This window comes from Pseudorasbora parva, chromosome 7 (genome assembly GCF_024679245.1).
Source record: "Pseudorasbora parva isolate DD20220531a chromosome 7, ASM2467924v1, whole genome shotgun sequence".
In the NCBI taxonomy this organism is placed as follows: Eukaryota; Metazoa; Chordata; class Actinopteri; order Cypriniformes; family Gobionidae; genus Pseudorasbora; species Pseudorasbora parva.
Window position 1 is genome coordinate 43,044,425 of NC_090178.1, and position 17,303 is coordinate 43,061,727.

General features: G+C 41.0%; 1 protein-coding gene across 2 annotated transcripts in view; it reads left to right on the plus strand.

Moving 5' to 3' along the window:
* Nucleotides 1-17,303, plus strand: part of adamtsl4 (ADAMTS-like 4) — a 96,945-nt gene that overhangs the window by 65,003 nt on the left and 14,639 nt on the right. For both annotated transcript variants that reach the window (XM_067449258.1, XM_067449259.1), the window contains exons 6-10: nucleotides 709-848; nucleotides 997-1,201; nucleotides 10,132-10,319; nucleotides 13,695-13,821; nucleotides 16,244-16,495. In XM_067449258.1, coding sequence (XP_067305359.1) covers nucleotides 709-848; nucleotides 997-1,201; nucleotides 10,132-10,319; nucleotides 13,695-13,821; nucleotides 16,244-16,495 — 912 coding nt within the window. The remainder of the gene's footprint in view (nucleotides 1-708; nucleotides 849-996; nucleotides 1,202-10,131; nucleotides 10,320-13,694; nucleotides 13,822-16,243; nucleotides 16,496-17,303) is intronic.

A 17,303-nucleotide genomic window follows, 5' to 3' on the forward strand; every position in this document is an offset into this window, starting at 1 on the left:
AAACATTACAAATAGCAATGTGTCCAAACTTTTGGCCTGTACTGTACACTATTATAGTATTTATTAATATTTTGAAATGGCTTTTATTTTTACATTTTCAATTTTAATTTTAGTTTAGTTGGTGTTAGTAATTATGTTGTTATTTTTGTGTAATTCTGTTTAGTTTTAATTTATTTTTTATTTAACTTTTACTTTTAAGCATATGCAACATTTCTAATTTTCCTTGATCGAATATTTGTATTTTATTTTAATTTCAGCTTTTTTTCCGTACACTCATGTAGCCCATAAACTCACCAAATTACCATTTTCCACTATATCTCTGACCCTTAAAATTGGGAAGAGTGTACTGCACCTTTAATACTCTTATTTGAAGATGAGGTTTGTTATAATTAGCTAATCTGGCTAGTTGCAAATGACGTGACCACAGCAAAGCTGGTAAATACTCAAATTTTATAATACTGTGAAACATGACATTTAAGCATTATGTTAATAAGCTCATGGTAGTGATGTCCATACTGTGGCTGAATGCCTCATTTTTGCAGCTTATTTTCAATAAATGGTTTGGGTGGGCTTGGGAACTGTTATTAGTTATCAATCATCATTTTACGTAAGGACACACACCTAATATTTTGCAATAGATTATATGAAGTATCAGGAAAATTTGTTACAACGCATACAATAGTGTTTTTATCTGTTTTTCTCTGGCAGTGGGTCTAGAGCAGCAGTGCGAGCTGACCTGTCGGCCGGTCGGGTACCGTTTCTATGTGCGGCAGGCGGAGAGGGTACGAGATGGAACGCCGTGTGCAAATAACACACCCAATGATGTGTGTGTGGGAGGACGCTGTCTGGTGAGAAAACATGCACACAAATTATAGTAACATCGAGTCAGTTCAAAGTCTAGATGTCTTGGAATTGTAAGAATGTTCTATCTTGTCCTCCTCATGCATTCATAGCTTTGATATTAATAAAATCACCTTTCCTTCATCTGTCTGTCAGAGTGATGGCTGTGACGGTGTGTTGGGCTCAGGGTTGGTTCCGGATCACTGTGGCGTGTGTGGCGGTGAAGACGGAACCTGCAAGAGGGTCACAGGAAGTTTCCTGAACACAAGCGTTCCACTGGGTTACTACAAAATCCTGGATATCCCTCCGGGAGCCACAGCTATCAACATCACAGAGAGACGAGCCAGTCCAAACTATCTGGGTACGAACTCTGTGTGTATGGGTCAAGTTTGGACCAAATATCTGCTTTAAGGATAGTAAAACCCACAGGTCCTTCTCAAAAAATTAGCATATTGTGATAAAGTTCATTATTTTCCATAATGTAATGATAAAAATTAAACTTTCATATATTTTAGATTCATTGCACTCCAACTGAAAAATTTCAGGTCTCTTATTGTTTTAATACTGATAATTTTGGCATACAGCTCATGAGAACCAAAATTCAAAAAAAATTAGCATATCATAAAAAGCTTCTCTAAACGAGCTATTAACCCAATCATCTGAATCAACTAATTAACTCTAAACACCTGCAAAAGATTCCTGGGGCTTTTAAAAACTCCCAGCCTGGTTCATTACTCAAAACCGCAATCATGGGTAAGACTGCCGACCTGATTGCTGTCCAGAAGGCCATCATTGACACCCTCAAGCGAGAGGGTAAGACACAGAAAGAAATTTCTGAATTAATAGGCTGTTCCCAGAGTGCTGTATCAAGGCACCTCAGTGGGAAGTCTGTGGAAAGGAAAAAGTGTGTCAAAAACGCTCCACAACGAGAAGAGGTGACCGGACCCTGAGGAAGATTGTGGAGAAGGACCGATTCCAGACCTTGGGGGACCTGCGGAAGCAGTGGACTGAGTCTGGAGTAGAAACATCCAGAGCCACCGTGCACAGGCGTGTGCAGGAAATGGGCTACAGGTGCCGCATTCCCCAGGTCAAGGCACTTTTGGGCTACAGAGAAGCAGCGCTGGACTGTTGCTCAGTGGTCCAAAGTTCTTTTTTCGGATGAAAGCATATTTTGCATGTCATTCGGAAATCAAGATGCCAGACTCTGGAGGAAGACTGGGGAGAAGGAAATGCCAAAATGCCTGAAGTCCAGTGCCAAGTACCCACAGTCAGTGATGGTCTGGGGTGTCATGTCAGCTGCTGGTGTTGGTCCACTGTGTTTTATCAAGGGCAGGGTCAATGCAGCTAGCTATCAGGAGATTTTGGAGCACTTCATGCTTCCATCTGCTGAAAAGCTTTATGGAGATGAAGATTTGGTTTTTCAGCACGACCTGGCACCTGCTCACAGTGCCAAAACCACTGGTAAATGGTTTACCGACCATGGTATTACTGTGCTCAATTGGCCTGCCCATTCTCCTGACCTGAACCCCATAGAGAATCTGTGGGATATTGTGAAGAGAAAGTTGAGAGACGCAAGACCCAACACTCTGGATAAGCTTAAGGCCGCTATCGAAGCATCCTGGGCCTCCATAACACCTCAGCAGTGCCACAGGCTGATCGCCTCCATGCCACGCCGCATTGAAGCAGTCATTTCTGCAAAAGGATTCCCGACCAAGTATTGAGTGCATAACTGAACATAATTATTTGAAGGTTGACTTTTTTTGTATTAAAAACACTTTTCTTTTATTGGTCGGATGAAATATGCTAATTTTTAAACAGTTGTCTTTCAAACTCCCTCTGCACGCGATAGGATAGCACTACAACCAACCAGAGCAACGTGAAGCGGAGCTAGTTGACAGATTAAACTTTCACCGTATCCAGTCGGCAAAACTCTGAACACATCTTCCCTTTTTAAGAATGACTTCAGTGCCGTTCTTTGTTTTTTTCTCAGAGAAAAGCTTAACTCCAAGTCTTGCAGAGTCGCGGTCAAAGCTGATTCGAAAGACCGCAGTTCGCCAGCTTCTGTGTTTACTAGAAGAAGCACGTAAGGGCAACTCGGCCGTCCTTATGTTAAGCCCCGCCCACCGACTCTATACACGATGTGATTGGCCCGACCAGAGTTTGGTTTTCACAGCTCAGAAGTGTATTGAGAGTTGCTAGACGACACTCGCGGCCGATTAGATTTGCTGCCTCTAGTGTGTGTCTAGGTTTCTAGGCTACTGGGCCAGATCATCTCGAAAACCACAGCTCTTGTGGGTTGTTCCGGTCTGCAGTGGTCAGTATCTATCAAAAGTCATTCCTCAAGGAAGGAACAGTAGTGAACCTGTGACAGGGTCATGGGCGGACAAGGTAGCCACTGTAACTCAAATTGCTCAAAAAGTTTTTGCTGATTCTTATATATGTGTTTTAGAACACAGTCCATTGCAAGTGCAAGTTCTGAACTTCCTGAAATGGGTGGGAAATTTGGCAGTTGACCAATCACAGCACACTGGTCCAGCCAACCAATCAGATCACACTGTTCTTTTCATAAGGAGGTCCTTTATAGAGGACAGACTGGAAAGAGAGGTGCTGCAAAAATGTTACAAATATAAAAAAAGTGTTGTTGTTTTTAACATGCAAGCCTATTCTATTCTAGTAGGGCCCAAAAATGAAATCAAGACTTAGACATAGTAGGTCCCCTTTAATAAAAATTACATATAGCATTGTGTGAGGGTTCAGGTTTATGGGTCAAAAATGTCATTAGCTAAAATGGAAAGTACGTGTGACCACCATAACATACGTGTGTGTGTGTGTGTGTGTGTGTGTGTGTGTGTGTGTGTGTGTGTGTGTGTGTGTGTGTGTGTGTGTGTGTGTGTGTGTGTGTGTGTGTGTGTGTGTGTGTGTGTGTGTGTGTGTGTGTGTGTGTGTGTGTGTGTGTTAGAGGTGGGGGGGGGGTCATCTACGTTCTGTTTGTATTTCCTAATGGTGACTGAATCATCCTACAATAATAAAAGCTGATAATACTTTTGATAATACAATAATACTTTCATTGTGGAAACCTGCGTAGTGGAAAACAGCTTCACAAAGGAAATAACTTAGGTCTGTATCTTTTTTCAGATATTTTTTCTGGAATATCACCCTACAAAGACAAATGCAGGAACTACATGAACACTGGAACCTGGAAAATTTGATTTGAATATCAGAATCCATTCTGAGTGGAGCTCAACCAAAACACACTTGTGACAGAATATAGTTACTTCAGTTTGGCTTTGCAGGGCAGGTTCCCCCCCCCCCCCCCCCCCCCCACCGCACCCCCCACCCCCCAAAAAAAATATTTTTGTCATCACAATTTAAAGTAAATGGGGGCTGTCAAGCTACAAAATGGACAAAAGGTCATCATGAGGGTGACTAAATGACAGAAATGTTATTTTTTGTATTGTTCCTTGGTTTAGTAACTAAGCTAAGCTCAGACCTCAGGCTTTTCAACAACTGATCATTAGCAGAGAGATGCAGCTGCAGTTGATCACTTCAGTTGATCTAGAGCCTGGTTGAGTTGTTTTAACCCAATGGTTGAGTTGTTTTAACCCAGTGGTTGGGTTAAATGTTGCTTAAGACAACCCAATTGCTGGGTAAGAACAACTCAACCATTGGGTTAAAACAACCCAATTGTTGGGTTGGTGCATTTTCAACCCAACTTGGGTTGTTTTTAACCCAGCATTTTTTAGAGTGTAATATTGCGGGATTCGACCCGGGACGAGCGCTGTGTGAACGAAAGCCGAAACTAATGCCGCAACGTTAGTTATTGTGCGACTCCTAGAGCTTTTTTTTTTTTAATAATACAACCCTGCAGTGCCAGAAGAGCTCGTCGGTGTTTTAAACGCAGAGAGTGTTCGTATACAAAAGACACTAAAATTAAACAAGCAGAAATGTGCGCAAACTGGACACAAGTCGAGACCACGGACGGAGCTCCTTACTATCCGCGCTGAAGCTGAGATCGCTCGCCATTATACGTCACATTCGGAGTGCACATATTACGGTATTTCGCTGGCAGTGTGAATGGACCAAATCTAGCGGCCCAGGAACAAATGCCGGGTCGCATTATCCTTGTATTTGCCGGAATCGCAGTGTGAAAGGGGCTACAGTCTAAATTCAGAGCTTCTGTAGGTGACAATGTCCCATATTTTCAGCACGTGGTGCGTTTTGGGGAAGCGATGAGTCACTGTCCTGAGAGGGATGTTATCTTAATATTAGCCTGAACATGATTCAGGAATGCTTGTATTCACAGATGATGATCTTTTATACGTGTGGGATCTCTCTGGGCTATGTTAGGTAATACAGGCATGTTTTCTTAAGTGAATGTGACCCTGAGTCAGAGTCATGGACATGTCTGTGTTTGTTTCTCTGTACACCCAGGTCCGTTTCTGTGTGTGTGTTCTAGTATGGTGTGATTGTGCCCTGGAGGCAGACTGCTGTAGTAGACAAAACACTTACAGGGCTATGTGAGAAATCATCTTTTTTTCTCTCGCTGACATCCTTTTTTGGTGTTTACTTTTTTTTTCTTTGATTCCATCTGCCCCAGTTTTATTGTTTAGAGTTTTCTCTTTCAGAGCTCAGGAGGTGTTAACTATCACTGTTATTATTGTTTATATTTCCTCTAACACTGGGTATTAAAGTTCAGTGCGTGGGTCGTCCGCCAGTGTTTGTGCTCAGCAATGCCCTGGAAACCACCTCCAACTCTCCGCCATCATTGCAGAGACTTGTTTAGGTGTCAGTAGTTTTAGTAGTCATACTACTATAGTTTTTAATAATTAAACCAATTTGCAGTGTTTGTCTGGTTTAATTATCAGTATTTTAACTAGTGACACTGCTTTAATGGGATAGCTCATCCAAAAACATACAGTTGACACTAGCCATTGACTTCCATAGTATTTTTTTCCCCTAATACGGAAGTCAATGGCTATGGTCAACTGTCTGGTTAGCAATATTCTTCAAAATATCTTCTTTTGTGTTCAACAGAAGAAAGAAACTCATACCGGTTTATAACAACTTGAGGGCAAGTAAATAATGGAAGTAAATAACTATCCCTTTAAGTTTCAGTATTGGTCTAGTTTTGAAAGAATCAAAATTCTGCAAAACTAGACCAATACTTAAACTTACAGGAATAGTTCACCCTAGCCCTCAAGTTGTTACAAATCGGCAGGAGTTTCTTAGTAGTTTAATGAAACTAGTTTAAGTTTCGGTTTAAATGTCAGTAGTTTAGGTAGTTTAACCAGTGATACTAATTTAAGGATAAGTACTGATCTAGTTTAGATGCCAGTCATTTGAGTAGTCATATATAAAATATAAGTATTTGTCTAGTTTAGGTGTCAGTATTTTTTAGTCTCATTATCATTGTTTATTTTTTCTTCAATAGAACACAAATGAAGATTTTTAACTCCAACCGTTGCTCGTATAATGCATGTCAATGGGATGTTTTCTATGAGAGCCACTATGAGAGTTAGGGTGCGTTCACACTTGTCATGTTTGGTTCGATTAAAACAAACCCTGGTGGGATTGCTCGTTTAGTGCGGTTCATTTGAACATATGTGAACGCTGCCATCCGAACCCTGGTGTGCACCAAACAAGCGGACCGAGACCGCTAAAAAGATGGGTCTCGGTCCACTTCCAAACGAACTCTGGTGCGGTTCGATTGAGATATGAACGCAACACGGACCAAAGACATGTAAATGAACCAAAAACAAGATGTAATGTCACAGATGCAACGCTACAAGTCAGCTGATTTGACGCGGAAAGATCGATCGGTGTATCCAAAATAAGTAACGTTAACGTTAGAGGGCAAATGTGGAGCAACGGGGAGGTAAGCGCCTCATCAATATTTGGTCCGATTAACATGTTTCGAATATGATAGAAAAAACGCACAAAAAGCATACCTGGTTCTTCTCATCAAAAGACTTGTGTTTGCCATTAGTCGGTACAGACGACGGAACTGCCGTCTCTTTTGCAGCCGATCTTCATTTCTGCTTACAACGGAGGAAATCCTGCTGCTGTTTTGAATGTTTTGAACATTTTATGAGCTCTTCATGAGTTCTCATGTACACGCATAAAATGATGGCGTTTAATCCAGCACACAGCATTGGTTTGAATGTTCGGTAAGCAAGTGTCCTACATCATATAAACTGACCAATCAGGTTGTGACCATCTCCCTATGCCTTTGGTTCGGTAACTCTAGGTTTGCTTTTAAAAATGCCAGTGTGAACACTAAGCGGACCAGGACTATATGTTTTGTTTTTGTTTTTTGGTCTGGACCAAACGAACCAAACTAACGAAACTACAAGTGTGAACGCACCCTAAAAAAACAAAGATATACAAATCCACCCTGCGGCTTGTGACGCATTGATGTCTTAAGACATGAAAAAATCGGTTTCTGTGGGAAAACAATCAGAATTCAGTCATTCATCCATCCAATCAGCCATTACTTCTGTCAAAGAAGGTCAAAAACCAGGCGCGATCATATATATATATACAACCCCAAATCAGAAAAAGTTGGGACAGTTTGGAAAACGCAAATAAAAAAAGAAAGTAGTGATTTCTAAATTTACTTTGACTTGTATTTCATTGCAGACAATATGAACACAAAATATTTCATGTTTTGTCTGGTCAACTTCATGTCATTTGTAAATATGCATCCTTTCCTGTCATTCAGACCTGCAACACATTTCAAAAAAAGTTGGGACAGGAGCAATTTAGGGCTAGTAATGAGGTAAAAGGGTTAAATGATGTGATTTGAAACAGGTGATGTCAACAGTTGATTGAAATTATGATTTGGTAAAAAAGCAGCATCCAAGAAAGATCTAATCCTTTAGGAGCAAAGATGGGCCGAGGATCGCCAGTTTGCCAACAAATACGTGAGAAAATTATTGAAATGTTTAAAAACAATGTTCCTCAAAGAAAGATAGGAAGAGATTTGGATATTTCACATTCAACAGTGCATAACATAATTACAAGATTCAAGGAATCTGGAGGAATTTCAGTGCGTAAAGGACAAGGCCGCAAGTCTAAGCTGAACAACCGTGATCTCCAATCCCTCAGGCGGCACTGCATCAAGATTCGTCATTCATCTATAAGCGATATCACCACATGGGCTCAGGACTACTTTCGCAAACCTTTGTCAAGTACCACAATACGTAGTTACATCCACAAATGCCAGTTAAAACGGTACTGTGCCAAAAGGAAGCCTTATGTTAACAGTGTCCAGAAGCGCCGTCGACCTCTCTGGGCTCGGAGGCATCTGGGATGGACCATCACACAGTGGAAATGTGTACTGTGGTCAGATGAATCAGTATTTCAGGTATTTTTTGGGAGGAATGGACGCCGTGTGCTCCGGATCAAAGAAGAAAAGGATCATCCAGACTGTTACCAGCAACAAGTCCAAAAGCCAGGGTCTGTCATGGTATGGGGTTGTGTCAGTGCCCTTGGCAAAGGTAGCTTGCACTTCTGTGAAGGCACCATTAATGCAGAAAAGTACATAGAGATTTTGGAGCATAATATGCTGCCTTCAAGAAGATATCTTTTCCAGGGACGTCCATGCATATTTCAACAAGACAATGCAAAACCACATTCTGCACACATTACAAAGTCCTGGCTGCGGAGGAAGAGGGTACGGGTACTTGACTGGCCTGCCGGCAGTCCCGACCTGTCTCCAATAGAGAATGTGTGGCGCATTTTGAAGTGCAAAATGCGACAACGAAGACCCCGTACTGTTGCCCACCTTAAGACTTGTTTGCAGGAAGAATGGGACAAAATTACACCTGAAACACTTCATCACTTGGTGTCTTCAGTCCCTAAACGTCTTTTAAGTGTTGTGAAAAGGAATGGCAACATTACAAAGTGGTAAATGCTTTACTGTCCCAACTTTTTTTGAAAGGTCTGAATGACAGGAAAGGATGGATATTTACAAATGACATGAAGTTGACCAGACAAAACATGAAATATTTTGTGTTCATATTGTCTGCAATGAAATACAAGTCAAAGTAATTTTAGAAATCACTTCTTTTTTTTTTTTTATTTGCACATTCCATACTGTCCCAACTTTTTCTGATTTGGGGTTGTAGTTTAGGTGTCTCTAGTTTAATGATCCTATTTTAAGGGTAAATAGTTTTGGTAGTCATAGTGTTTACGATTTTGGTCTGGTTTAGTTATTAGTATTTTAAAAGGAAATTTCGCCCAAAAATGAAAATTCTGTCATCATTTACTCACCCTCAGGTTGTTTCAAACCTGCATGCGTTTCTTTCTTCTGCTGAACACAAGGGAAGATATTTGGGAGAAAGTTTTGTAACAAAGCACATTGATCAACCATTAACTATCATATGATACGTTGCATTTACTTAATTTCTCTATGTCAACAGGTTCCACATAATTGGGTTATGTTGAATTTAATTAACATTGTTTAACATTTCGGTAAACATTTTTTTTTTTTACGTAAAGTGCCATTTAGTTAAATCAGGTTAACATTCTTAATTTTGTCCAAAACTATTAAGTTTAATTACTCTGAAATGAATATATATACAAGTAATCCAGTTTAAATTATTATTTTTAATTAGTGAGATGTTATTTTTTACAACATTTAGAAAACCTTTTACATTACAAGATTGTATTGGCTAGAAGGTAGTGGGGGTATTTTTGACATACACTAACAGTGTATCATGAATGGCTTCATTTGGTTTAGAAAGATTGTGATGAATGATGATGAGTTTGTTTGATTGCTATCATCAGTGTCTTGGCAAAATTGCAAATTCTGAGACTTTTTAAGATCTATGGTTACTCTCAAAGCAAGGTGAGGAAAAACACTTAAGATGTGAAATATAACTCCTTATTACAGATATGTTTCATGGGTGGGCCTACGGATGCCGTACACATTTGCTCAGTAATTTTAGTTTTCTGATATCTGTGCCTTTTCATTCCTTTTTCTTTGACACTTTCGCTATGAACTTCTCATGGAGGAGAATTCCTAGTTGCATATGATGTGTGATTATGGTAGGAAACTCATAAAAAGATCATCACAAGCAGAACTGAGATCTGTAATTACAGACAGCTAAAAACAGGCTCCACAAACAAATAATGACTGTCGGATGAATCTTAAAAAAACTTTTAATAACATGTCCAAAAACAAAATTGAAAAAAGAAAATGAAGCTCTGCATATGCCAGTGCCTCATCATTGCCGCATGTGTTAATGTGTGACCGCGTCCCGTGTCTCACTGTGTTTGTGTCTGCAGCCCTGCGCAGTGGAACAGGTCAGTCTGTGGTGAACGGACGCTGGGCGGTCGATCCGCCGGGAGAGTATCAGGCGGGAGGAACCACCTTCCTGTACAGCCGACCCAAAGCTGGGCCTCAAGAGCAGGGAGAAGAGAAAGGAGAGACCCTCACAGCGCCTGGACCCACAACCACCCAGCTGCAGCTTTACGTAAGTGCACACATATGTGTTCATGTAGTATATTACAGTAATGTGGAAAGAGGTAGACATGTCTGGCTCGTGTGTGATGGAGCTTAAACTAAAATATGAGAGGTTGTGCTGCAGGTATGGGTGGAAAGAATGAGCAGCCGCTCTGTAAATATGTGACTATTTTGTTTATTAATGATGATATTAAATGAGCATAACACTTCTGAGACAGAGTGATGAAGCCAATCAGTAGGGATGATTAGGAGGCCGTGATGGGCAGGGGCCAATGGGCAAATTTGGCCAGGATGTCAGGGTTACACCCCTACTCTTTTTCCCATGGTCATAATGGGATTTTTAATGACCACAGAGAGTCAGGACCTCGGATTAACGTCTCCTCTGAAGGACGGTGCTTGTTACAGTACAGTTTCCCCATCAATATACTGAGGTGTTAGTGCCCACACAGACCACAGGGTGAGCAGCACTTCCTGCTGGCCTCACTAACACCCCTACCCTAGTTTTCCCAGGGAAAACAGGCTGAACCCTGCTTAGCATCAGTGGGAAACCAGTCTTGGGCTACAGGATGATATGGCTGCTGGTCAGTAGTTTGGGTAGGCATACGAGTTTCCAGATTTACATATGTAATTTGCACGTCGCCAGTAGATCCCATCTGCATTTTTTTGTAATTTATCTTTATCATGCTAATTTGCCCTGTTAAATCTGGAACTAAGTGATGTTTTATTAACAAAATTTCGGGAGGAGCAAGTGCAGATAATAAAACCTTATTAAACACGAGTGGAGCACATCTAGCTAATCAACGATAAGATGTGTGTGTATATACAGCAGATTTACCTTCTTTCGTTGACCATTTCCATTTTAGCTTCCCTCCACCACCCCATCTCCTCACTTTGATTCTAGCAAACTCTTATTAGATGTCAACACAATCTATAATACTTCTCAGTCTAGTTCTAGAGTATTTTTAATGTTGGGGGGGGGGGGGGGTTAGAGCCCTTCCCTGGGACAGCACGCCAAATACGCATAATCTTTACTCTATTTAATTTGATGTAAGTGTGAACTCGTGAAATGTCAGTAATTGTCTAGATTAGGTATTACTACTCAAATGATACTAGTTTAAGCATCACTATTGGAGTTTAGGCGTCAGTAGTTTTCGTAGGTATGCTAGAGCTCTCTGTCCCCACATAGACAGCAACACAACGGCCACTTTCAAGGCCCAGAAAGACAGTAAAGACATTGTTAAAATAGTCCATGTGACTCCAGTGGTTCAACCTAAATGTTATTAAGCGACAATAATATTTTTTGTGCGCAAAAAAACAAACAAAAATAACTAATATATTCAACAAAGTCTTATATTCCCTCTCACTCTCTTACACTATTTACGTTGTTGGGCTATTCACGCAATAGGCAAGGCCTCCAAGTTCTACAGCAGAACGCCGACTCACTGGCACTATAGGTGTTTCTCAATGTCAAGGATGCTTCCTTGGAAGAACTGATCCTTCCAAGTCCCTTCCTTCAGAGGCTAGGTGAGGCTCCTCTTTAACATTCGGAGAACACGTAAATGGAACAGGCTAGCAAGTGCACGTCAGTGAAAAGGTCCGTTGGCCATCAATAACGTTATGTGTAACGTTATTTATATATATTTTTTTATATCAATACAGTAGTAATTTGTACCGGCATTTAAACGTTAAACTTTACTTATATTTACTACGGTTATAACAAATGTTTGGTAAAAGCATTGTGGCAAGCAGCGAGGTGAGGGACCGTGAGAGCGGGCCGGTGGAGTGATAATGAGCGGCAGCTGATCGCCACACTGGTCTCGGCTCACGGCAGTGACGGGAGCATAATTGGAGGAGCGTGGAAGGACTAGGCCTGGACTTTATGTTATGGTTTGTTTATGTTTTATTATGTGTGTGCGGGCAGTCGTCCGTGAGGGGCTTTCCGCGTTACTTTTGTTTTGTTTATTATTTATTATAAAGTTGTTGAACGTTCGCTGGTTCCCGCCTCATTCCTTCCCATCTACAAACCCTAATACAAGCATATTTGCCTCGTTCATGCTCCGACTCCGGGAACGTCTGAAGAGAGCAAAGCTGCGCGCATAGGATTGTAGGTGATTTGAGAACGCGAAGAGCCCGAAGGCTACTCATATGCGTCCTTTCCTATATATGACATATTTTTCGAACGAAGGACTCAGTCCTTGGTTGAAATTTCAAGGATCCTCGACATTGGAACAGTCCTTCGTTGGATGTCGATGACGTAGCATCCTTGGAATTCTGGCTTCCGAGGATCCTTCCTTGACATTGAGAAACGCCTTATAATTATCAGTTTGTCTTAAGGTATCATTTTAAGTCTCAGTATTGGTCTAGTTTAAATGTCAGTAGTTTTGGTAGCCATACCATAATTATCAGTGTTCGTCTAGTTTAATTATCAGTGTTTAAAGGGTTAGTTCACCCAGAAATGAAAATTCTGTCATTAATTCCTCATCCTCATGTGGTTCGACACCCGTCAGACCGGTCATCTTCGGAACACAAATGAAGATATTTTTGTTGAAATCCGATGGTTTAGAAAAGACCCATAAACGATACAAAAGATATTGTTACAAAGGCCATCTCACTACAGTGGCTCTACAATCAGTTTATAAAGCAACGAGAATAGTTTTTGTGTCCAAAAAAAATGAAATAACGATATAGTAATGGGCCGATTTCAAAACAAAGCTTCGAACGGTTATGAATCAGCGTATCGATTCGGATCACCAATCTCACGTGATTTCAGCAGTTTGGCAGTTTTGACACGTAATCCGAATCATGAATCAATACACTGATTCATAACCATTTGAAACGTTGTTTTGAAATCGGCCCATCACTATATAAGTCATTATTTCAACATTATTTTGCGCACAAAAACTATTCTCGTTGCTTCATAAAATGATTGTTGAGCCACTGTAGTGAGATGGGCTTTGTAACGACGGCTTTAGTGTTTTTCGTTGCCTTTCAGTATTGGTCTGGTTTAGGTGTCAGTAGTTTTGGTAGCACACTACTTTGTTTAATAATCAGTATTTTAAGTTGTGGTACCAGTATCAGTATTGGTTTAGTGTAGGTAGAGTCATTTATTAAAATACAGTAACAGCGTATCATGAATAGCACAGCTCTGATCATGTTGTCTTGTCAAGAATGTGATGAATAATAGTTCATATTCATATGCTTCAGCTTTAAGTTCATTGAGATGTTAAGAGAAAGAGCGTCCACATAGTGCTGTGTGTAGGAGTGTGTTTGAGTGTGTTTTCATCAGTGATATACAGCTGATACTAACTGGAATGCAGTCATGAGACGTTACCATATGCTGGAGTTTATTAACCTGTTTTTACTCTCTCTCTCTTTCTTGCTGTAGATTATTTTCCACAGGCAGAATCCAGGCATAGACTATGAATATTACATCCCAGTGGAGAAACAGAGGGACGGAGAGAGAGAGGTACACAGAGAGAGGGAGCGAGGACGGGCAGCTCTCCGAGAAATCAGTGAGTTTTTTCTCTCTCTCTCTCTCTCTCTCTCTCTCTCTCTCTCTCTCTCTCTCTCTCTCTCTCTCTCTCTCTCTCTCTCTCTCTCTCTCTCTCTCTCTCTCTCTCTCTCTCTCTCTCTCTCTCTCTCTCTCTCTCTCACATCTCAGTTTCTTTTTTTCCCTCCTGATGATCTTCTCTCTCACTCTAAATTTATAGTGTTTATATGTGTGTGCCGCGCAGATATATTTCACTTGAGCGGTCTTCTCTTATTTCTCTCATCACTTATTGGCCACCGTTGAAACCTTTTAAGGTCATTACAGTAGAATGGGCCTATGAGTGTGTGTGTGTGTGTGTGTGTGTGTGTGTGTGTGTGTGTGTGTGTGTGTGTGTGTGTGTGTGTGTGTGTGTGTGTGTGTGTGTGTGTGTGTGTGTGTGTGTGTGTGTGTGTGTGTGTGTGTGTGTGTGTGTGTGTGTGTGTGTGTGTGTGTGTGTGTGTGTGTGTGTGTGTGTGTGTGTGTGTGTGTGTGTGTGTGTGTGTGTGTGTGTATGTGTATGTGTATGTGTGTTTGAGTAACATCAGATGATGTTAAACAGAGTTTTTATGAGAATGGGGTCACTGTGAGAGTGTGTGACATGAACCAAAAAGCATGAATCAGGATTTAGTTCTGTGCCAACCCTGCTAAAAACAATTTTTGGCAACTTGGGAACAGACTAGGAGACCATCTAAATCAGCTTAAACCAGCTAATACCAGCACACCACAGGCTGGTTGAAGCTGGTCGTTTCAACTGGGAATTAAAACCTAGTGAGCTGCTTTGCTTTCTATCCCTAGACAGGCCTTGTACCTTGTAAACCTTCTGAGACAGCTTCCTGATTTGTTTAACCCGACCCACAATTTATTTAAACAGTCTGATGTTGAATGTTGCTGAGATAACAACAGAATATTCTAAGGATGATCAGGCATGCAGCAAGACTTTTAATGAGAATTTTCTGATTTTTCATAACGAGCAACTGTAACTGTTGGAAATGCAACAATGCAGATGAACTGGTGTAAAGCAAATACGGTACTTAACCTTTTCAGATTTGTAAAATGCTTGTTCAGTTAGTTGCAACTTTCCCTTGTGAAAAAGAAGTGTGCTGTATTGTATTGAATGTGCACTTGTGCAGTAGTTCACTTGTTAAAAACACTACTTGGAAATACATTACATTGCCAAAGGTTTTGGGACGTCTACCTTTGCACGCACGCACATAAAGTTGCCATTAATGACATCCCATTCTTAATCTGTAATGTTTAATAATTAGTTGGCCCACATTTTGCTGCTATAACAGTTTCAACTCTTCTGGGAAGGCTTTCCACAAGGTTTAGGAGTGTGTTTATGGAGATTTTTGACCATTCTTCTGAAGCTCATTTGTGAGGTCAGGTACTGATGTTGGATGAGAAGATCTGGCTCGCAGTCTCCGCTCTAATTCAATCCCAAAGGTCTATCGGGTTGAGGTCAGGACTCTGTGCAGGCCAGTCAAATTCCTCCACACCAAACTCGCTCATCCATGTCTTTATGGACCTTGCTTTATGCACTGGAGCGCAGTCATGATGGAACAGGAAGGGGCCGTCCCCCAAAATGTTCCCATAAAGTTGGGAGCATGAAATTGTCCAAAATGTATTGGTATTCTGAAGCATTAGAATTTCCTTTCACTGAAGCTAAGGGGCCAAGCCCAACCCCTGAAAAATAACCCCACACCATAATCCCCTCACAATGCAGTCAGGCAAGTACCGTTCTCCTGGCAATCACCAAACCCAGACTCGTCCATCAGATTGCCAGACAGAGAAGCATGATTGGTCACTCCAGAGAACACGTCTCTACTGCTCTAAAGCAGAGGTCTTCAACCCTTCTCCTTGGGATCCACTGTCCTGCAAAGTTTATTTCCAACCTGCTTCAGCACACCTCCCTGTGTATTTTCAACAAGTGATCCTGAAGAGCTTGATTAGCTTCACCTGTCTTTAATTAGGGTTGGAGCTAAACTTTGCAGGACAGTGGGTCCCCGGGAGCAGGGTTGAAGACCTCTGCTCTAGAGTCCAGTGGCGGCGTGCTTTACTCAACTGCTTTGCATTGCACTTGGTGATGTAAGGCTTGGAAGAGCTGCTCGGCCATGGAAACCTATGAAAAAAGCTCTCTAGGCCCTGTTCTTGAGCTAATCTGAAGGTCCCACAAAGTTTAGATGTCTGTCGCTATTGACTCTGCAGACAGTTGGCGACTTCTGTGCACTGTGCACCTCAGCATGTGCTGACCCCACACTTCGTGGCTGTGTTGCTGTTGTTCCCAATTGCTTCCACTTTATAATACAAAAAACAGTTGACCGTGGAATATTTAGTTGAGAGTAAATTTCAAGAATGGACCTATCACTGTACCACGCTTGAATTCACTAATATCTCTGTTTTTTTAGGTGCTGTCTCGGGAGGAATCGAGAACCCTGTTGCTCCTCCTCCTGTGTTGTCCCCTGCCTCCTCTCCTCCATTTTCCTCTTCGTCTTCCTCAGCAGTTGATCGATGGCTACCAGAGAGGCCCCGCCCACAGGGCTTAGGACCCAACCGTAACGCTCGGATCCCTCCAAGAACAGACCTCCCACTGGACAACCAGCCTGCATTCATGTGGCGAAGAGGCGCGCTGACAGAATGCACTGCTACCTGTGGCAAAGGTCAGAGGTCACCATAGTTTATATATGAGTTGTTGTCAAGGGGTCAGTGTTTGGGCGGTTTGCCCTTACTGGTAGATCCTATAACTACACCATTATGCAATGAAAAGGCCTGTTTCTCTATGGATGACCATTCAAAAGTAACTATTCAGACTAAATTCAAACTTTTGCAGTATATGAATTAGGTTAGGTGATAAAACGATAACTGTCGTGATGTAATGTTCCTCAATAAAATTATAACAAAAGTTTGTTTGATATATAATATTGTTTGATATAATGTTTACGGTATTTTTTGTTAAACTATAGCCATTTTGTTCATTTATATTATACTACCATATTGTTCCAAATATAAGACAAATATGTTTTTTCCGTAGAAATACATCTGAAAAAACAGGTTCGTCTTATATTCAGGGTCTGTTTTTTTACATGTCAGTAATACACTTGCAGCAATAGGTGGCGCCAAATATGCGACTTATGAATAAAAAGACTCAAAGAAAAGCTTACCTCCTAAGTGCCTCGCTGTCACGATGCCAAACTTCGCTCGTAAGTGATTTTAAAACATTAGCTGGTACCCAGATTTCATATCCACTGTTAATTAAATTTTGGTATCCTAATTGTTATATAATTCAGATGGGATACAGGTTATTTTTATGGTATGCCAAAAAGGGTTCATTTTTAAAGGAACTGTATGTAAGAAATGTATTTGAATTAATCATTAACCTATATCACTAGACATTAAGAAATCATGTTCATTTCAAATACTCATATCACTGACAACAGCCAGGATATTGTCATTTTAAAGTTGTTGTTG